Source organism: Typopeltis vanoorti, chromosome 1 (genome assembly GCF_054136105.1).
Source record: "Typopeltis vanoorti isolate ZY-2024b chromosome 1, IOZ_Tvanoo_1.0, whole genome shotgun sequence".
Classification (NCBI taxonomy): domain Eukaryota; kingdom Metazoa; phylum Arthropoda; class Arachnida; order Uropygi; family Thelyphonidae; genus Typopeltis; species Typopeltis vanoorti.
The window spans coordinates 131355539-131378001 of NC_143549.1; the positions used below are offsets into that span (position 1 = coordinate 131355539).

General features: G+C 35.7%; 1 protein-coding gene across 1 annotated transcript in view; it reads right to left on the reverse strand.

The window, feature by feature from the left end:
- The window catches only part of melt (ventricular zone expressed PH domain-containing protein melted), a 338615-nt gene that overhangs the window by 302192 nt on the left and 13960 nt on the right, over nucleotides 1-22463 (reverse strand). The window contains exon 2 of the mRNA XM_090398172.1: nucleotides 17169-17412. Coding sequence (XP_090254298.1) covers nucleotides 17169-17389 — 221 coding nt within the window. The 5' untranslated portion in view covers nucleotides 17390-17412. The remainder of the gene's footprint in view (nucleotides 1-17168; nucleotides 17413-22463) is intronic.

The window sequence follows — 22463 nt, forward strand, 5'->3', positions numbered from 1 at the left end:
AACCACAATGGCAGCTTCAGATTCTAAAAAGAAATGCAGACAATATTTGTTAGAATATTTGAAACTTGGGTTTATTGCTTAATTAAGAAAGCCAACATTGCTAATCATGTCAATAGTCACGAAGCACACCCTTCACATTGACAACGTTAGTAAATTGTATACTAAGTTAATAAAAGTCTTATTTTCATATATATAAGAAAGATTGTATTATTGTTTTGTTATCTAAATTAAATTTTATATATTATTTATCCCTCCTATCACATGTGTAATGTTAAGAAGGACGTCAAAAACAAAAACGTATCCCTTTGACTTTAAACCAACATAATAATATTTACTATATTATACATACAATAAACACTAACTATAAAATAAACAATCTAAAAACTCACATAAACGTCTTTTTTTGCTTGTCCTATTATAATTACCTAATAGTAAAATAGAGGGGGTCGATAAAAAGTCAAGAAACTCTTGAAGGGGTCGACGGTAAAGAAGTTTGGCGACCCCTGATCTAGAGTATACACATATATACAAAGAAACAAGCTGCACTACAATCTACATGGTATGCTGAAGTTACATTGATTTAGTCAAATGTTATAACTACTGGCCTGATCTCTGGTGAAAAAAAAAATAAAACCTTACTACATCAAAGCTAGAGTCCTGTTATTATCTATCATTTAGAGTCAGAGTCAACTCTGACACTAAGCAATTTTTCAGCTTTTATTGGCTATCATCCATACTGGTTTGTTCTAATTTATATGTATGGTTATATAAGTAAAAAAATTTTTTGTGTGTGAACATGTTGCTGTCTAGCTCAATTTAATTTTGTAAGCTAATAGATAATAACAGGACTCTAGCTTTGATGTAGTAAGGTTGTTTTTTTTTTCGCCAGAGGTCAGGCCAATAGTTTTAACAGTTGACTAAATCAATGTAACTTCAACATACCATGTAGATTGTAATGCAGCTCATTTCTTTGTATATAAGTGTATACTCCAGATGATGACCTTAATGTGAAAGTCGAAACATCAAGTTATTATTTTGGTTTATATTAAACTGAAGATTTACTCTAACATGGTGATAGTTTCCATAATTTTTAAAGATGTATTCTGATCACTGTGTAAGCATGAAGGAAAGGATACTGTGTTTGGTGTCTGTACTAAGCTGTGCCACACCAGACTTTTGAGGTTTCACATATTCAATGTAATACTGATGTTCAGTAATTCTCCCCCCCCTACCCCACCCCCACAGAATAGCCTGCATGCTCCAAGTATGTCAAATTACATTCACAAGGGATTTGGTAAACACCAGTTAAAGATAGAGGCAACAATTTGTGTTTTGCAGATGGTGACAGAAGAGAAATTTTGTTGACAGGAAAATATGTGGAAAGGAGGTGATACTACTTCAAAATTCCAGCAATAGTTTCAAGGATACGGAAATATAAGAGATCAGAACCCTTATATATTCTGAAAAAGTATCACCGTACTCCAACATATTTTCCTATCAACAAAATTTCTCATCTGTTACCATCTACAAAACTATCGCCTCTATCTTTAGCTTGTGTTTACCAGATCCCTTGTGAATATAATTTGATACTTTAGGCAGACATTGCCATTCTGTGGAAAAGAGGATTAATGTACATCAGTACTACAATGAATACATGAAACCTCAATAGTCTGGTTGTTTGGCACAGCATAGTATGATAGTATGAATATCCTGTGGCATTAATATTTATAACTGCTTCTATGGAGAAGATGAGCTTCATACGAATACCATTTCAAAGAAAGATGTGGAGCTTTTTTACAATGCCTAACTTGAATCAGAATGATTGTCTCTCTCTCTCTCTCTCTCTCTCCAAAGAAGAAGTTTGGAAGATTTTCATTTTATGAAAATATCAAAAATAGTTTTAATATTAATTTCTAGGTTGCGGCAATCATTTTTATTTGATAAACCGATTGATGTACCTTGTATTCCTGTTCTTTGATTTGCTTGTTTCTATACACTGATAATGTATATTCTGTTATATATATATATACTGTTATTTTCAGTAATAACCATCTAACCGTTCAATGCTAAAATGGTTTGTGTTTCTGCAGTGGAACCGTTATATTATAGATATAAAAATTTACTGATTCTCCTGGATTTGCAGACATCCAATTTCGAGAAGTTGAGGGTTTTGTCAGGATTATATTTGTCATGATGTTGGGAAAGCCAATGTCCATCTCTTCTGAAAAATGTTTAATACATTAATCGATGTGTTAGAATCATTTGTAGAGAAGTTTTTTTGTGTGTGTGCATGTCAGGGTCTGGTGGTTTATCTTCCAGTGATACCCTTGCCATATTTTTTTTGAAAAGTAGATCATTGAACAGGATCACTTTAGGAGTTATTTTAAGCAGTGAGACCATAACAGGTCAGGTGGCCTATTCATGTTCAAAGGATTTTTTCTGTTTAGTGCCAGAGCTCCCCACTCGCTACAGAGCCATCCATGGATCTCTATTACCTAGCAAGCAATAAATGCAAAAGGAAGTGGAACCAGCCAGTGCTACCCAGGATGCTACCCTGGAGACAGCAAAGGTGCTGTCCTACAAGCACCACAGAAAGCAATTGGCTGGCACAATGCTCATATTATAACCAGCAAACAGAAGTACTACCGTGTGTAGTGCTATTTCTCCTGCCCTCGTAAATTAGTTTATAGCGTAGTTTGAACATTGAAAGCTCTAACATTCATTCTGGAACCTCATTATATGGTATTGATATTGTGGATATTTTGCTGTATAGCAAGGTTCTCATTCTGAACCTCAAGACTATCTCACAAAGATTAATATTGTTTATCCTCAAATATAACTCACTCTTGAAACTGAAAAGGATCAATGCATTTCCTTCAAACAGCTGGGAGCTTTCAGTTTTCTAGAGAAAGAAAACCACAATGGCCATTATGTCGATGCTTAGTCACACCACCATTCTTGCTAAAAATCTGGCACCATTAAAATTCTTATTTATTGAGTTCATTTACTGTTAGTATAAGAAATCAATTTTAAAAAAGCATCTTTTGTGTAATAGCTCCTCTTTGAATATCTTTTGTAAACAAAGTTATTAACAGTTTCTCAGTTACCAGTCTTCCAATAAACTGTTAACCATATAGTCATTTCATATGTCAAAGGTGTCTGAATGAATCTCCAAATTACTTAAATCCATTGGCCTCAGAGTGGTTTTTTGCCTAATTAATAAATTTTCTTCCTAGTTCTGCAAGGACAAACTACCTCCTTTGGCCTACCATAATGTCTATCAAATTCTCTGCACTTATGACTTATCATAAGTGCAGAGAATCACTGCAGCCAAATCAGCAGCACTGCATCTGTTTGTCATAATAAACATCTAGACTATATTAGATTCTACAAGCCACAACAATCTGGGGCCCTTGTTCCTTTTGCAAAAATTTTATACAAGGAAAATTTGAATACATGAGGGTGGTTTCAAAAGTTCTCAGCCTAACAATGAAAAAACGAATTTATAATTTCAAAATTATTTTTATTTTTCAACATAATCTCCCTTAAGACTAATACATTTATTCCAGCGATGCTCCAGCACCATTATCCCATCCTTGTAGTGGGTCTCAGTAAGATCTGCAAAATACCCCTCTACAGCTGCAATCACCTCTTGATTCGAAGAAAAACGCTGACCAGTGAGGAAGTGTTTTAGTTTTGGGAAGAGATAGAAGTCAGAGGGAGACAAATCTGGGGAATAGGGTGGATGTTCCAACAATTCATAGTGCATATCCCTTAATTTTCCCATTGCCAAAACACCTTGGTGGGTAGGTGCAGTGTCCTGATGAATGATGATTTTTTTTTCTTCTGCAAACCGGGTCTTTTCTCACGAATTTTTTCATCTAGTCTGGTTAAAAGATCAGAATATTTCCCAGTTATTGTTTTACCCTTTTCAAAATAATTAATAAACAAAATGCCTTTAGCATCCCAAAACACTGATGCCATGACCTTTCCTGTTGATGGAACCAACTTTGTCTTCTTTCGCGCAGAACAACCAGCCTCTGTCCACTGTTTGGATTCTGGTTCTAATGGTGAATCCAAGTCTCATCCATAGTAATAAATCAACGCACAAAATCAGTTTTATTCTTGTTAAAATGCTCCAAGCACTGTTCAGAGATTTTCATGCAAGTGCATTTTTGATCTGCTGTGAGCAAACGCGGCACCCATCTTGCGCCAAGCTTTTTCATTTGGAATTCTTCATGTAAAATATATCCTACACATTCTTTTGAAATGCCTATAGTCTCAGCAATTTCACGCACTTTGACTCGCCGGTCATCCAACACCATATTGTGCACTTGATCAATGATTTTTGGTGTTGTTACACTTTTTGGACGTCCTTCATGTGGATCATCTTCAAGGCTGGTACAGACACATTTAAACTTGGCAGCCTATTTCTTAATTGTCGAAAATGAAGGAAAAGAGTACCCATAAACTTTTATGAACTTCAAATTAATTTCTTTTGTTGTTAAACCTTCTTTTACAAAGAATTTTATAACAGCATGATACTCAATTTTATCCATTTCAAGGGATACAAATAACACTTTTGCTTCAGACAGCTGTATAAAACAAACTACTTGATAGAACGACTTGCAATTTCACATGGATGCTTATGACAGATGTACCAACTTAGAAAAAAAAAAAAAATCTTGCTGATAGTGTTGCCATCTATGGTGAAGGCCGAGAACTTTTCAGACCACCCTTATAAGTGACCAATTATATCTCATCTCATCTTCCTTATACCCTCTTTTTACCTTGCGGTGTCGAGGGTCCATCGATCATCGGACCTCACTCCGTTTACAGGATAAGGTGGTAAGCCTTATGCCCCGGTGTATCCTTTGGCCTGTAGTGTTGAGTTCTCAAGGCCAGTTTGCCTGCTTTGCGGGATGAAAAACCCCAGAATAAACTGGGGGGAAAACCCTGCTGTCCATGCCCAAGACTGGCTAACTTGGCTATGGCTGAGGAAGATCCTTCAGCTCCTCACGTCACCGATGGGAATCGAACCTAGGACACTCCTTCCCCAGGCATATGGTTGCGAAGCGCATAGCCACTAGGCTAACCGCGTGGACCCCATTATATATATATATATATATTTTTTTTTTTTTTAATTTTTTATTTACTTCAACATGCCATAAGTTTCACATCAATATAGCAGGTAGTGGGAGTGAAACAGTTCCTTTGATTACCTATATTGGTTCTTGACACATATATTGGTTCTTGGGATAACATGCTGATGACTGCAGGTCTTTCATGTAGTGATATGTTGTGATAGTTCGAGGTTACAGTAAGGCAGAGGAGACGGCAATCTTTTTTTGTCCTAAACAACTCAGGTCTTAATAGGCCTTGCAAATTGTAAATTTCAACTAATTTTTCATATCAATAATAAAAAAATGGGGTGCTTAAGAGTCAAAGCTCGATAACTGGGAGGAGATCTCCACGTAGCCTGTTAAGGAATGTAGAGAACTGAATGAGAATTCTGACCTATTGTCAGAACTCCCAACAAGGATGGGCAATTTGGGATTTAGCCAACCAAATTGTATACTTATTGGCTTAAACCATAATGTAAAATGGTGGTACAATATAAGAGAATTTCATACTAGCTGGGCAATGCCCCAGCCAGTATGAAATTCTGTTATATTGAACTAGAGCAAACAGCAAAAAGTCAGCTACTGGAACAAATCCCAACTCAACAAAAGTTCAAGACTGGTACTATCAACATAAGAGTCATCAATAGAAAAGAAATGGAACTAGCAGAATAACTGGATAATAAGCACAAGATTAACATAATAGGCACGACTAAAACAAAGAAGACAAAAACAGGTGAGATCTTTCTAAATGGCAAATACAAAATGTTATATTCAAGATGGAGTAGCTACAATATTCAACACTAAATGTCAGCATAATCTTCTTGAATGGTAGACAATATCAAACAGAGTGATGCGAGCAATTATCAGAATGGAGAACTGGACAATGAGACTTATTTGTGCTTATGGTTCCACAGAAGGTTCTACCAAGGAAGAAATGGAAGAATTTTGAACTGCATGAGGTAAGAGTACTTATACTTCGGTGAATTCAGAATATCTATACTTCAGAGTCAGGAGGAATAATATGTGCTACATAAGGGTGATGAGAAAGGATCCTATGGAAAAGAAGAAGAGAATCTTATATCTTCAGAAAAAGGCCTTAACAAAGAAACTGACTATGAACATTTTGTTATTGTGTAAACAAGGTGATTAGTCTAGTAGACGTGATTAAGTATAATGTTAAACAAACCAGTAATAGAATGAGTCAGAGAATGTGTTATCTCTAAAGTGTAAGTTTAATTTAAAAGGCCTTGGATCCAGTTAATTTTGTAGTTAGTTGTGTAATTTTATTTGAAGTGTATATATTGTTTTTGTTTTATTAAATGTGTATATTTTGTATTTGGTCTTGAGTGAGTGATTTTCTGGATTCTGAAAGAAACAGTTAAAAGTCATTACACCAATCGGAATTAAACCCTTGTGCATATATAAACACTCGGAAATAAAAATAATCATTATAGAGAAAATTTCAAAACAAACGAGGATTGATAATTAATTAATAAATAATCCCCCTCTTTATAACACATGCATAGTATCAATCTATAAAAAAAAAAAGCATATAAAACAATGTGAGAATTACAGAGAATTTTCCTACTGAGTGTCACTGATAAGATTTATGCAAGGATACTTGAGAAACAGGTTTTCAAGTCTCATAGATTTGAAAAAAGCATATGACCAGGTGCTAAGAGGAAAGATGTTCAAAATGCTATAGCAATATGGTGTAAATTGGACATTATATAAAGCAATACTTAGTCTGCATTTGAGTGTAAGTAAGCAATTACAATTGAAGACATACAGGAAGATGGTTTGATGTACATTATCTCCACCATCATTCATCATCTATATGGATCACATTATGAAGGAAAGTGGTATCGAACCTGATATCAAAATATGATATGTTAATTGCAGCCCTTTATTTTATCCAGATGTTATACTTCAAAATAAATCCAGTACAAATTTACTTGATTCCCTGACTAAACTGAATAACTGCTTTAAAAATTTTTAGTATGAATATCAGCATTAAAAAGACCAAAATGATGAAAATAGGCAGAAACAAAAATTCCTGACATGTAAGAAAGTTTTAAAGCGAATAAAAGTTGAGCAGCTCTCAGATGTGAACTGTAGACTAAAATAGACAAAGATTATTAAAGGAAAAATGAAAGAGTTTGAGAACAGGAACCAAATCTTGGAGATTCAGTGCAAGCCTTGAAGAAAACACTGATTGATTCAGCTAGAGAGGAATGTGGTGAAGTTGTCTGCAAGGATAGAAAAATTAGAACTCTAGGGTGGACAGGAAGTTACAGAGGCAGTGAAGGAAAAGAAGAAAGCATACCAAATGTTCCTGACAAATAAGTCAGCTTGTGCTCTTAGAGAATACAGAGACAAATGTAAGAAAGCAGTATGTAAAACTAGCTAAACAAAAGTCATGGGAGGACTTTGGCAAGAACATAGAAAATAAATATCAAGAAGGTGGCAAAATATTCTGGAGGTTGTTGAAGAAGCTTAGAAATGGAGGAAAGAGTGCTGTAAAAGGAGTTAGAGATGATAAAGGTTACATGAAAACAGGAGAAAAAGATATCCTTGAAGTATGGAGTAATTAATTCGAAAAATTGCTAAATGAAACAAGCAGTGATAGCACAGTGGTAAAAAACAGTGACCAGGCATGCAGTCAGGAATACATATCCATACTTGAAATAGCCATCAAAGGCTTGAAATGTGGAAAGGCAGCAGGAGTAGATGATATTTGTCCAGAAATGCTGAAGTATAGTGGTATAAGAGTCTTACAGTGGCTGCACTGCAAAGTTCAGAATGCCTAGACAGAGGGATGAATTCTGAATGACTGGAGTAGAGCTCTCATAGTACCTATATATAAAAAGGGAAATAAAACTGAATGTGAGAATTACAGAGGTATATCCCTATTGAGTGTTCCTGGTAAGATAATGCAAGTATACTTGAGAAACGGTTGAGAAGAATTGTGGAAGAAAAGCTTGGTGAAGAAAAAGCTGGATTCAGGTCAAATAGAGGCTGTCAGGATCAGATTTTCACTTTATGACAAATAGTTGAGAAAGCATGGGAATATAACAAAGATCTGTCGTTTAAATTTTGTCGATTTGGAAAAGGCATATGACAAGGTGCCAAGAGAGAGAAAGAAGCTATCAATACGCTACAGTTATATGGTGTCAATGGGGACATCATATCAAGCAATACTTAGTCTTTATTTGAGTTGTAAGTGAGCAGTTAAAGAAGTTAAAAGTTAATTGATGGAAGTATAGGAAGATGGTTTAATGTTAAATCTGGTGTGAGACAAGGATGTATATTATCCCCTCTGTTATTCATTATTTATATGGATCACATTATGAAGGAAAGTGGTATTAAACATGATATCAAAATTGGAGATGTTAATGTCAGCTCTTTGCTTTATGCAGAAGATGTTATACTTCTAAATAAATCCGCTACAAGTCTGCAAGATTCTCTGACTAAATCGAATAACTGTTGTAATAGATACTGTATGAAGGTCAGTAATAAAAAGACAAAGACAATGAATATAGGCAGAATCATTGAAAATGTCAACTGTGTTGTGAAGGTGAACCTGTGGAACAAGTAAAACATTTCAGCTACTTAGGCACGATTTTTAGTGAAGGTGGTAATTTAAATATGGGAATAGACAACAAAATCAACAAAGCTGGTATGGTAGGAAGTCAATTGAATAAACTCATATGGACTAAGAGAGAAATTAGCCAGAACACTAAATTAGCTGTGTACAAGACCGTGTTCAAACCAGTTTTAACTTATGGATCTGAGAGCTAGGTCAGAAGTAAAACACTTGACCAAAGACTAGAGACCGCAGATATGAGAGTCCTGGGCATGAACAGATTGCATCAATGGCAATATCATATTAAAAACGAGAATATTAGGAAAGAACTTGACATTGTCAGCATCCAGGAATGCGTTAGCAGAGCTAATCTCAGGTGGTATGGTCACTTAAATAGAATGGGCATGGAAAGATTAGCAAAACGAGTGTTCTCTGCCAAGGTCTTCCTCTGTGTTGTCTTCATGCCAACACAGAGGAAGACCAAGATATAGGTGGATTGATACGGTACAAAGTGCCTTAGACGATAGAAATATAAGATCTCATAATGTTGGAGTCTTGACAAGTAACAGACTGATTTGGAGGAAAATTGTAGATAGGAAGTTAGTAATGATGTAATTTTTTTCATGTAGTACTATCATATACTGTATACCCCTTGAGGGTACATGGCAGGAATTTGATGATGATTGTATACAGCTAATTTAGTGTTCCAACTAATTTCTCTCTTATTCCATATGAATTTATTCAATTGACTTTCCACCATACAGGCTTTGCTGATTCTGTTGTCTATTTCTATATTGAATTTACCATCTTCACTAAAAATCGTGCCTAAGTAGTTGAAATGTTTCACTTGTTCCACAGGTTCTCCATTCACAACACAGCTGACATTTTCAATGATTCTATCTATTTTCATTGTCTTTGTCTTTTTATTGCTGACCTTCATACCATATCTATTACAAGTTATTCAATTTAGTCAGAGAATCTTGCAGACTTGTAGCGGATTTATTTAGAAGTATAACATCATCTGCATAAAGCAAAGAGCTGACATTAACATCTCCAATTTTGATATCGTGTTTAATACCACTTTCCTTCATAATGTGATCCATATAGATAATGAATAACAGAGGGAGATAATGTACATCCTTGTCTCACACCAGATTTAACCTTAAACCATCTTCCTGTACTTCATTCAATTCTAACTGCTGACTTACAACTGAAATAAAGACTAAGTATTGCTTGATATAATGCCCCATTGACACCATATAACTGTAGCATATTGAATAGCTTCTCTCTTGGCACCTTGTCATATGCCTTTTCCAAATTGACAAAGCTTAAATACAGATCTTTGTTATATTCCAATGCTTTCTTGACTATTTGTCATAAAGCGAAGATCTGATCCTGACAGCCTTTATTTGGCCTGAATCCAGCTCATTCTTCAACCAGCTTTTCTTCCGCAATTCTTCTCAATCGTTTCTCAAGTATACTTGGATAGGTCTTGCCAGAAACCTTTAGTAGGGAAATACCTCTGTATGTGTTTCCAAAGCAAAGATTAATTATGTCAAGAATGTATTAGGATATAGAGAGGAAAATATGAAAGAAATGATTATATTGGCAGATATAATAAAATTTATTCAAGATTTGTTCCAATCGAATAAATTATTCTTGCTGGAGAGAGGGCTTAATTTTATACTCAATTCACAATCCTAGTTTCACCAATAAAATGCTAAAGCAGTCCAAGACAAAAGCATGTAGTCAACGGCCCAAATTAAGAAAACTAACTTTTCATTCAAGTTTAAAGAGTACTTATAAGGGCCAAATGCACTAAGCTCATTGTCTGCTCAAATGGCAACGATACCTTTTGATCCCTTGCTTGCCAAGGCTGTTTAAGCAAACTTTTGCCTTACCAAGTTTTCAACTTTCTCATCCTGATGGAACAATAACATGTCCTAAGGATAAAAATACCAACCTTTCGGCATCAGTCTTTTCCTCCATCTTGTTCAGCTGATCAAGGGATATCACTCAAGTTTAGATTACTACCCACAGTATGCCTCCTTTGATCTTTTCATCAAAAAGATGTCAGAAAACACTCAATAGCCTTGATACTAATAAGTCTCCTGATCAAGATGGTATCTTCAGTTGTGCTCTGGAATTAATGCTCTTTCTGCATCACTTATATTTGCTGCTATACTCATCTGCATGGAACAGTAAAGAAACAAGCCTTTATTCAGCCTATCCTAAAAAAGGGAGATAAGTCAATCATGAAACTACCACCCATTGGCCTCATCTCAATACTCTCTAAAAATGAAGATAATCAACAACCCACTTTTCAATACCTGCTGACTCATCAGTCCCTCTACAGCCCTTTGAAACTGGATTGCCAGTTCTCACATAAGGAATTTGAGATTAGAGAGAGAAAGTCAATGAGCTTCTCACATCAACTTCAAATTCTATCCAGTTTTGCTGATGACAGTATTTTTCCAATCCTCTTTTCGTTCAAGGAAGCTACTCAAATAATTCAAACTTCAAGATCTGCCATAACCAATGTAATAAACCCTTATCTCATCACTATTCTTAGGTGTAGTGAAGATAATATAGTGAATTTCAACTCTTTCAAAAGAGAGAGTTCTATCTTATTATGAAAAAAAAGATACTACCTCTCTCTCATCTTTTGATACTGTTCTGATTTCCATTCAACATTTGTCTTCTTTCCAAGCAGACGTTGATATCTAGCTTATACTGGCCTAAACATATATCATACCCATACTCTCCTCAGCCTCCAAAAAAAAACTTGGTATTGATATTGCTTTGATTCAAAATACAGCACAATCCAGTTAATTGAGCAATTCGGGACAAATCTTAAAGAACAAAATTGAGAAAATTGCCAGTGTTTGCTTCACTTATTTGGGACAGGAAATGCAGAACTCAAGATTATCCCTTCTAAGGTAATTGCTTACAAAGGATAGATGGTTTAAGGATTACAGCATAAGGAGAGTTCATATTGTGCTAAACTACAGCTTGTAAATGACTCAACTCTGTTCCACACATTTTAGGAGATGCATGAATGATTCATCATTCCTCTCATGTATTTAGTTTACACAGCATATTACCTTCTACAGGGAAACAGTTGTTAACTAGTGTCAGCTGCATTCATGCTGATCAATTGTCTAATCAGAAAAGTGGAAATTTTTCAGTGCTCAATTTGTAATAATCTTGTTATTTTTATAACATTTTAAACCCTTACCAAGATGCCAACTAAAGATTTGTCACTAGCCAAAAAAATTGGCTTACCAGACCATATCAAAGGCCAATCACCCAATATGTCACGCCATGGAAAACAGCAAACATCTCCAATATAGAAGCATGAAAATAAAGAGTCTGATGTTGAAGATGCCATAAATCAGTGCTCCAATGTTAATAAAGAAGTCAGAAGAGTTAGTTAGGAAGCTGAGTCATGATTATTTTAATCAAGATTATACTGAAGGACTTTAAGGACAACAGGTCATTGTCTCTGCTGATAATAAAGAAGTAAATTTAAATGTGTATATATTTCACTATTACACCCTCTGTCCAAAAAAGAAACCGAACTTTTCGAAAATAGAAGAAACTAGTGGCGCCACCTGTTGTATTTTGTTGTTGAAAGCTGCAACCTTCATTAGTGTCAACTGTTTATGATATTTGTTTCATCAGAAGCCGAGTTATAGTGCCAAGAGTGACAGTGTGCTTTGACAAATGGTCGGAAAATGAGTTTCAAACAGAGAGCTGCGATTGACTTTTGTGTTAGACTTGGTAAAAGTTTTACCGAAACACATCAAATGTTATCAAAAAGCATTCGGTGATGAATGCTTATCCTGTACTAAAGTTTACGAGTGGTTTAAGCGATTTCAAAGTGGTCGAGAGATGCTTGAGGACGACAAAATGCAGGGCCATCCAAAAACTGGACTGAGCGAAGTTAACATCCAAAAAAAGTGCATGATTTCCTCAAAGAAATCCAGAAATTGTCTGCGAGATTGATTGAAGATGAACTGGGGATTCCAAAATCAACTGTGCACAACATTTTGACCAAGAGTTTAGGCCTTCGTAAATTGAATTTGCAATTTGTTCCCCACAAGTTGACCGATGACCAAAAAATGTATCGAATCGAACACTGCAAGGACCTCATCATTAAAAACCGCTCATAAGGACTCAAACTTCCTTGAAACGATCGTTACTGGTGACGAAATGTGTGGTGTTTTGAGTATGGGCCTGAAACAAAGTGCCAGAGTGCTGAGTGGAGACCATCAGAAGAGGGGCATCTGAAAAAAAGTCGCTTGGGAAAGTCAAAAGTAAAGGCAATGCTAATTTGTTTCTACGATTCCAAGGGCATTATCCACAAAGAATTCGTTCCACTGGCCAAATGGTCAATGGTGAATTTTATCTCGAAGTTTTGAAGCGACTGATAGTGAGAATTTGTTGCGTACGGCAAGAATATCATGATGCAGGCAGCTGGTCACTTTTGCACAATAATGCACCATCTCATCATTCGAACATTGCGAGACAGTTTTTGAGGAAAAACCAAGTTTGTGTGTTGGATCACCCACAGTATTCACCTGATTTAGCACCCTGTGACTCCCCAACTTCATTTGCCAATGAAAGGAAAGCGATACGATACCACTGAAAACGTTCAAGCAGCAGTAACCACCACCCTCAACAGTATCCCCAAAAACCGATATAAAAAACTCATTTAACAAATTAATTCACCATGGCAAACACTGTATCGAAGCTGAGGGAGAGTATATTGATTGAAATAAATGATTTGAATAATTATAATTGGCCTGTGTGTTATTTTCTATCAAAAGTTCGGTTTCTTTTTGGACAGAGGGTGTATAATTAATTTGAATAAACAATTTGTTGCTCAGTGTAATATTAGTTTATCTTTTTAAGACTTGTTAATTATTAACATGAACTTCACATAATTGGGCAAAAATATTTGCTCTATTCCTGATGTGTGTCCCAATTAACCAAAATCAACCATATTATTTTTCTCTCCTGCCCAACTTCTAATACCTTATAAATTCAAAGTCTAACCAACCTTAAACTATTGTTCTCACATTTCAGTTGGTGTACCAAAACCTGTCTAAGAGTTTTGATTGTATACAGAGGTGATCCCTCTCTTATATATACTCCATCCAGTCGCCTTTTCATTAGGTGCTCTTTCTGCATTGTACCATTTTTTCTAGGTACTTTTATTGGTGTTGCTCCACCAGAATGCCCTACCACTTCTCTGCATTCCTCTAATCATGTAAGAACACATGTAACTACTGGTCTACATCCATACACAGTTCAACTCCAACTGTACATGAATATTGAACCAACATATTCAGCTTATCATCTTCCTTCATTCTATCAACCTCATATAGTTCTTCCCAATCAGGGCAAACTTTGTTTGCTTACACTTGGATAAAGGATTAAACCAAGGATATAATTTCTTGGTATCTAATTTATGGTACAACCAAGTGGAAAATCTTCCAACAACTATCTCTAATCCAGAGTATTTTAATAATAAGGTGCGACACCTTTTGGCTACTCGTATATGAAAATATGACTTCTGCATTACTTCACCCTTAGTATCACCTCTGGGTCTGGCTCTCACTGATGTGACACCTTTTCGCTACTCGTATATGAAAATATGACTTCTGCATTACTTCAACCTTAGTATCACCTCTGGGTCTGGCTCTCACTGATGAGACCTCAATAAAGGTTGAAGCCAGTCTGGGTAGTGATCCTTCCCATAATGCATAGCATTGTACATGTCTGTAAGGTTATGTGCTCTGCATTGTGGGAAACTAAGGCAAGTGATGTGAAGTCATTAGCTTCTATATACGAGTTGTCCCAGTCCTGAAAATACTTCAGGTGAAAACTGTTTGCTTACACTTGGATAAAGGATTAAACCAAGTATATAATTTCTTGGTATCTTTAATTTATAGTACAACCAAGTGGAAAAACCTCCAACAACTATCTCTAACTTGGAGGTGTTCAAGCTTCTTGATGGGAAGAGAAAGATCTGAAGATTTAAGCAATTTATGCATCACAAATTACAGTTGTCTTTCCTTCAGGTCCAGATGGACTACAAAATAATTATTGCAGATATGTTATTGTTGACAGTGAATCCACAATAACATGTCTGGAGTAATTATTTTGAAAGACTGTTAAATGAAACAAGCAGTGACAGCATGATGGTAGAAAACAACATTCAAGGAATGTAAACAGGAGAACCATCCAGGAGTAGATGATATTTGATCAAATATCATCTACATATAAAAGTTTTACAATAGTCGCACTACATGATTCAGAAGGCCACCTGTTCAGAGCGTTGAATTACAGATTAAATGAACTGATTGATCTAAGATCTAACAAATGGGTTAGAGATAGTACACTTGATCAAAGACTGGAGACTGCAGATATATGAGAGTTCTGAGAAAGATTAGAGGAATGACAGATGGCATCAATGACAAAATCATATTGAAAACAAGAATATTAAAAGAGAACTTGACATTTGTATTCAGGAATGTGCTAACAGAGCTAATCTCAGATGAGGTTATTTGAACAGAATGGAAAGGGAAAGTTAGCAAAACAAGTATTTTTTGCCATTAAGTCAGGAAAAAACCTATGGATTGATATGGGAAGAGGTATCTTAGAACACAGAAATCTGATAATATTGGAGTCTTGATAGATAACAGATTAATGTGGAGGAAAATTGTTAATAGAAGTTAGTAATATGTGAAAAAGGTTATATTATTACTATCATAATATCCTCTAACCCCCCCCCCCCACAAAGGGTACCTATCGGGTATTTGAAGCTAATATACACAGATTCATAGTAATAAGGTAGTAAACCTGAGCAAATGTCTAAGGTGCTAAATGAGGGTATTGCTCCACCATGTCAGTAGTGTGATATATCATTTATATGCATGGCTTATATCAGGGCTGTCCAACCATAGGTAATCAAAGCTGCATTAAAAAAAAAAAAGATTTATCCAAAGGCCACACCCAGAGTAATAAATACAGTACATATGTTATATACGTTGGAACTAAACAGTGCAGGAATGCTTCTTTGACACATCTAATATTTGAAAAACACATGGGTATATAGTGATGTAGAAAAGTCATAAAATTACCAACATCGAGATTATCGATTAGTGATAGAATTAAAATATCTAATAAGCATTCGATTCAAATTGTTATTTCATTTTTTTGCTCATGAAAATCAAAACCTACAGCGGGCCGGATGTGGCCTGCGGGCCATATTTTGGACAGCCCTGGCTTACATCATATATCACATGAGCATAGCAACTCAAACCTAACTAAATTTGTATCAAAAAACTAGCATAGTATTTTATTTCTTTTATAATAAGCCCTAAATCAATTGAATTAAAATGAGCAAAGAACTCTTGGATTTCAAGACAGAAAAGAGGAAATGCATATGAATTGATAAATCCCATCTTCTAAACTTACAAAATCATGGTTTTCTTCAACTGAAGAAAAGGAAATGGAAGTTGGAAGAAGAATCAATATATAAGAATCTTATAAGAATGCAGAATTGGAAAACTGCAATGAAAATTCTTACTCTACCACCACTAGTAGAAAACCAACTTAATATTGAAGAAACACCAATTGAATTAGTCAACTTTAATCTACTGCTATCAACTGAAGCAAAGAGTGTAAGAACCTAACTGAATTAATCAACTTCTGAAATCCTGTTAATTGACTGAATTAACTGAATACACTAAGAATATATATTAAAAAATATGAGAGATGAAGGTATCGATGCAGATCATTCACAAAGCAAAAGAGAATGATGTTCACATTTAGTGAAGAATTATTTTTCTAAGAACTCTGAGGGGGTGAAGAGATATTGCAAATGCAATTCTACATTTTGCTAATTTCTTTCTTTTTTTTATTTTTATTTATTTATTTTTTTTACACTAATAAAACAGCAAAAGTCAGCACTTACTGATCTCAACAGAGGATTTAATGACTGGAAAACTGGACATGAGAGAATCAATACATGATAAAGTAGTATTTGGAGGAGTGGGGTATTGTTGAACTGTACCTAACATCAACTGAAAGAACACTATCGTTTTCTAAATGACAGGAAAATGAAAGAACGAAAAAGTGGATACATATACTGAATTCTATGAAAACTATTATATTGTGTGAAATAATTTACCCTTAAGAAGAAGCACTGAAAAGTCTGACAATAGCTCTAATAAAGTCTTCCTATTGACAACAGAAGAACTAGCACAAATTTATAGTTAAGTTGTCCTATATTAATCAAACCTTTTTTTTTCCTTTTTATTTCTAGAAAGGAACCATTTTTTATGTCATGGTGCCTATCCCTTTCTCTCCCTCAAAAAAACCTAAACTATTAATGCTATAATTTTCTCATTAATAAAAATGAATAATTTAAATGATAATCCAATTACCTAATGGCTGATGTAACTCTAGTAATACAAATTTCCACAACACTTTGGTTGTTGTCATTATGAGTAAAGTTAGAGGCACTGGCAATGTCCTGGATTTTGGTTAGTACCTCTGATAAATCTCCCACAATGCAGCTGTCATCTATAGAAAATAGGTCCCCTGCCCTAGAAAGATCGCGATTAGTAAGCACTTGGGCAAAAAGCTCATGCATCTTGAAGACCATGTGACTGGTTTAAAAAACATTGCCTGTTAGATAAAGAAAGACAGAAAGCAATTATAACTAAAATAAAATATCACAAAATTAATGGAATTAATAAAAAATAAATGATTTTATGCAGGAATATAACACATTTTGAAGATTTTGCATGCCTCAACAAACATGCAAAAATGTTCAATAAAATGTGGATAGAGCAAAGAAAAGCTGAATATCTAACTAAAAATTCAGTGGGATTAACTTAATAAAAAAACAAACACATAAAATCGCTCTTCTGATAACTACTATTTCACAGAATAATTATGTCAGGTTGTAATATAGTTATTTTAAATTATTAAATACAGTGGAAAACAGTACAAAATTATGGGAACCATTCCCACAATACATAAATAATTTAATATTAAATTCATTACAAAAACAGTATTTTTTTGGATGTATTTATCTATGAGAATATATCATAGCAAAAAATATATTAAAGCATTTGCCCATATGTCACTACATCAGAAGCAGTGACAGATCAGCACAGACTGATTTGGCATATTACAAGTGTGGTAAGAGAAAAGCTGATGAGAGTCTGCTGATTAATATGGTAGAAAAAGGGTTAAAAAGAAGGGCCATAATTGCAATGAGTCAATGCACAGGTTATGTAGGAAGAATGGTGTGCAGTTTGTGGATGTGTGTGTGTGTGTGGAATGAATTGGATAGATAAGTGATGGATTACATCTGTACCTAACATCTGTGTGGAGACAGTGTTGTTCAGTGAGTGCAGCCAGTACAGAGTCAGGAAAAATAGAGCTAGTAGGGGGGGGGGGGATATGCAGGCATCCTTGAAACAAGAAAGCATGTGAATGACCAAAGCATGTTGAATGCAGTCACATAACAAATATGAATGAGGTAGCAAATACAAAGTGTCAAGGTAGTTGTGGGTGTAAGGAGATTTATATTAATACCAGAGGCCTCAAGACTAAGAGAGAAGACTTTTTTTTTTTGGCATTTATTAGTTCAACTTAGGCAAAGGTTGTAGGCATTAGTACGACTTTGTTGACGGAAGATGATAGTCAAAGGGTCAGACTGCATAAGGTATTAGTATTTTTAGATAGGACAGAAGGAACAGAATGGAAGGAAAGTTTTTGCAAATGATGGCAAAAGAAATGAAGCAAAAATGAGCAGGAGCTCAGCAGGAAGACAAGGTTGCAGAGGGCAGTGTATTTCCAACTATCTGGTGTAAAATAAGCCAAGAGGATGAAATACATGGTCACTGCTATAAGCCAGGAGGTGCAAGTGGGCAGTAGACATCACAAATTGGCATATCTAGGATGAGTGGCTATTATTATTATATGACACTTTTGAGTACAAGAACTCATTGCAGAATTCAACTCCACCCAACACACCGTCTTCACTACTTAATCCTCCATCTATACAAAACACCATCTACTGCCCAACAGCATTTTTCTCCAAACTTTTATTTTTTTTAAATCTACACATGAAAGGCCACAAGACCTATAAGCACACTAGTGCCATGTGTGGGACAGATAAATAGAAGAAAGTATAGGAGTCTGCTCACATTTCACTTGAACAGCTGAGAGTTGTAGTCTTTGGGGAAGGCAGAGTGGGGGAGACTGAGAGGAGGCAATGAAGTTAGTTTGGCGAGTTTTAAGGCAGACCGTAAAAGAGTGTTGTTAGCAGTGGATCTTGTTTTAATGATTTTGAAGGAGAGCAGAGGAATAATAGTGGCCAATTCAGCAGAGCACAGTCTACGCAAGTATCTGTAGAAGAGGCACAAGACAGAAACCGAACATCTGTGAGAGAGGGATTGAAGTGGATTTGTCGTCCTCCCAATGTGCAACTAAATTTAGCAGGTCAGAATCACTCAATTTCTCAGAATGAGATTTAATTAACTTAGATTCATTTGAAAAGCCTCTAAAATCATTTGCACAATGTGGAAGATTGTGCTTCCAAATGGTTCGTATATTGCTAGCAGTAATTTCATTCGACTTTGCAACTTTATAACCAGGCTGAGATCTCTCTGATTTGGCCAGAAAATTCTAAGAAGGCATTCACTTCCAAAAAAAAAGGCAGTTTCTTCGACATTAAATATTTGTTGGTTACAACAGCCCCCCCCCCCCTTCTTCCACAATTTTCTTCAAAATCTCTGGATAATTTGCAGCAACTTTCTTATCTGCACTTGCAGCTTCACCTGTGATTACATCATGTAGGCTATTTCTCTTTTTGAAACACTCAAACCACCCAGCACTAGCATGGAATTCTTTTTTTTTTTCGTCATTGATAGCCCTTTCTTTCAAAGTTGTAGAGAGACCTAATGCTTTTGATTCAATAAGGTCAGTGCTTAGCGGGATCCATTTTGGGTTACAATCTTAGATCCATGTAGAAAGAAGTCTCTCTAACTGAATCATTATAATACAGGGTGTTTCAAATGACGACCACTAGATGCCACTACTAGTGCCCAAATAGCCGCTATGCTTAGTTAATGAGCATAGCAGCTCATGAATAAAAACCACATTTTCATTATTAAATATAATTATTTCAAATCGGGTCATTCTTTTTGAAACACCCTGTACTTTGATTTCGAGTGTATGCATAATGAACTTGAAGCAGCCTTAACTTTCTCTTTGTATTCAGCAGCTTTGCTTATAATTGCTCTTATCTCTTATAGTTGATTCACCCATTTTTGTGTTCTTGTCCTATCTTTGCTCTGAACTTGCCTTGTTCATTTTCCTTTATTATTTCAAGTTTCTCTTCCAATGAGATTATTTTTGAATCATTTTCACACTTCTATTTTTTTCCTCACTAATTATTTTACTATTAATGAAAGAATGCCGGATAGTACAGGCATTATATATATACAGGGTGTTCGGGATAAATTTGACAGTTTCGTAAGGAAAAAGAAAATCTTCTTTGTATCTATTAAATTTAATGAATTGACAAAAAAACATTACAGGCAGAGTTAATTACAATACTATCAACAAGATTTACTCAAAATAACCACCATTAGCATCGATCACAGCTTCAATTCTGCTTCGGAACCTCGAACAAGCTGATGCTACAGTCTCCCTGGGAAGGGCCGCAAAAACTGTTTTAATTTTATCCATTAACTGGGCTTTTGTATTACTGGAAGTGCGATTGGTGTCTTTTTCAACTGCGCCCCATACAAAATAATCCATGGGGTTAAGGTCTGGGGAGTTTGGAGGCCAAACATTTGGACTGGTGAAGTCGCAGAAATTTTCAGACAACCATTTTTGACTTTTCCCAGAGGTGTGGCAAGGGGCCGAATCCTGCTGCCATACATACGGCCTACCATTGGCTACCCTTGTTATCCAGGGCTTGACTACAGTTAGCAACTCCACGAACAAAGCCCGAATTCCAATGCCAGGGTTCTTCAACACCTGTTCCTGCAGATTTGCGAGGAATTCTGCTGTACGAACGCAATCAGATCGTCTGCTAGGGATCTTTCTTCTTGCTACATCCTCGTAGTCACCATTGCAAGTCTCTAGTTCATGCCTGATTGTTTTTACTGTATTCAGGGAGCATTGGGCAGCAGTCGTAATATCCTTATTTTGATGGCGGGCACGAATCATCATGATACAAGTTATTCTCTTCCATGATTCAGGTAGGTTCCAGGTATCCATCCTTTCTGACATCTTGTATATGAATGAAGAAGGGTCCAAACTTTTAAATGAAGAGAAGTGTGTGTTAATACATGTAACTTACGGAAAAATATAATTAATTATAAATATGTCAAATTTATCCCGAACACCCTGTATATATAATGATGATAATGGTAATTTTATGTTGCAAGAGATGCAGCAAAGGTAATAACCTTGTATTTTTTTTGAGTGTCGCCGTAGCATGTGGCGGTGAATTTGAGCTGTGTAGAAGAAAGTGATTTTTAAATTGGTGAATGGTCTGTTTTTTTTTCCCGTTTTTCTACGTTTTTGAGTGCTAAATCGTTTCTCTGAATACGAGTGTACTTCAGTGGTTGTTTTTTGGAAGTTAGTTGCTGTCGCGATATAATATATTTTGGTTACCTTCGGAATCGAATGCATAACGGTGGAAGACAAAACGAAGCTAAGTTTTCATTACTGTATTTAGTTATATTTCATTTTATTTAGTGTACTTAAATGTTTTGTTTTGCTTGTAATTGTTTGTACTTTTTTTTCTATTTATTTAACGGAATTTATTAATTGAATAATTAACGATTACGCTACTCGGCAGTAAGGAATCATGACGGATTCAGCAGCAGTCGCAAGTGGCGTCGCCAAGTCCTCCGCCATTTAAGAACTCAATTATTAGCAATATCATAAGGGACTTTGTGGCATGCAGTACTTGCGGCATGTATGTGTCTTGGGAATTAGATGTGTGGCTTGTGAAAGAGAGCAGAGAGCGTATATGCGCAAAATGCAGGCAGATGGAGGAAATAAGTGCATTAGAAATATCGATATCCGACTTTGTTGCTCAAGGAACGGGGAATGAATGTAGGAAGACAAGTAGTGTGATAGGAGAGAATGAAAAAAAGATATATATATGAATGAGAAAATAATAGTTGATAGTGTGGAAGGTGTGAGTAACTGTGAAAGTTTAGGAGATGGTTTTGTTTGGGAGAGTGAATTTAGATTAAGAGTGACTGACCTGCAGAGGGAGATAGATGAGTTGAAAGAGGAGGTGGAATGTCTTGTGAATGAGAGCAGAAGTATGAAAGATAAGATTAGGAGAATGGAAGAGATAAATGCAAGGAGAATCAGAGTAGGAGAGAGAGAGAGAATTTAGGGAGTATGAGTGAGAGGTATAGGGGTGCTAGAAGAGGAGAGAATGGAAACAGCAGAAGAGAGGGAATGCTAGCAGATGAGAGGATGGAAACAGTAGGAGAGACGGAATGAGAGAGAGATATGGAAGTGCTAGAAGAGGAGAGAATGGAAACGGTAGGAGAGAGAGAGAGATGGAATGAGAGAGAGAGGTATGGGAATGCTAGAAGACGAGAGGATGGAAACAGTAGGAGAGATGGAATGAGAGAGAGATATGGAAGTGCTAGAAGAGGAGAGAATGGAAACGGTAGGAGAGATGGAAT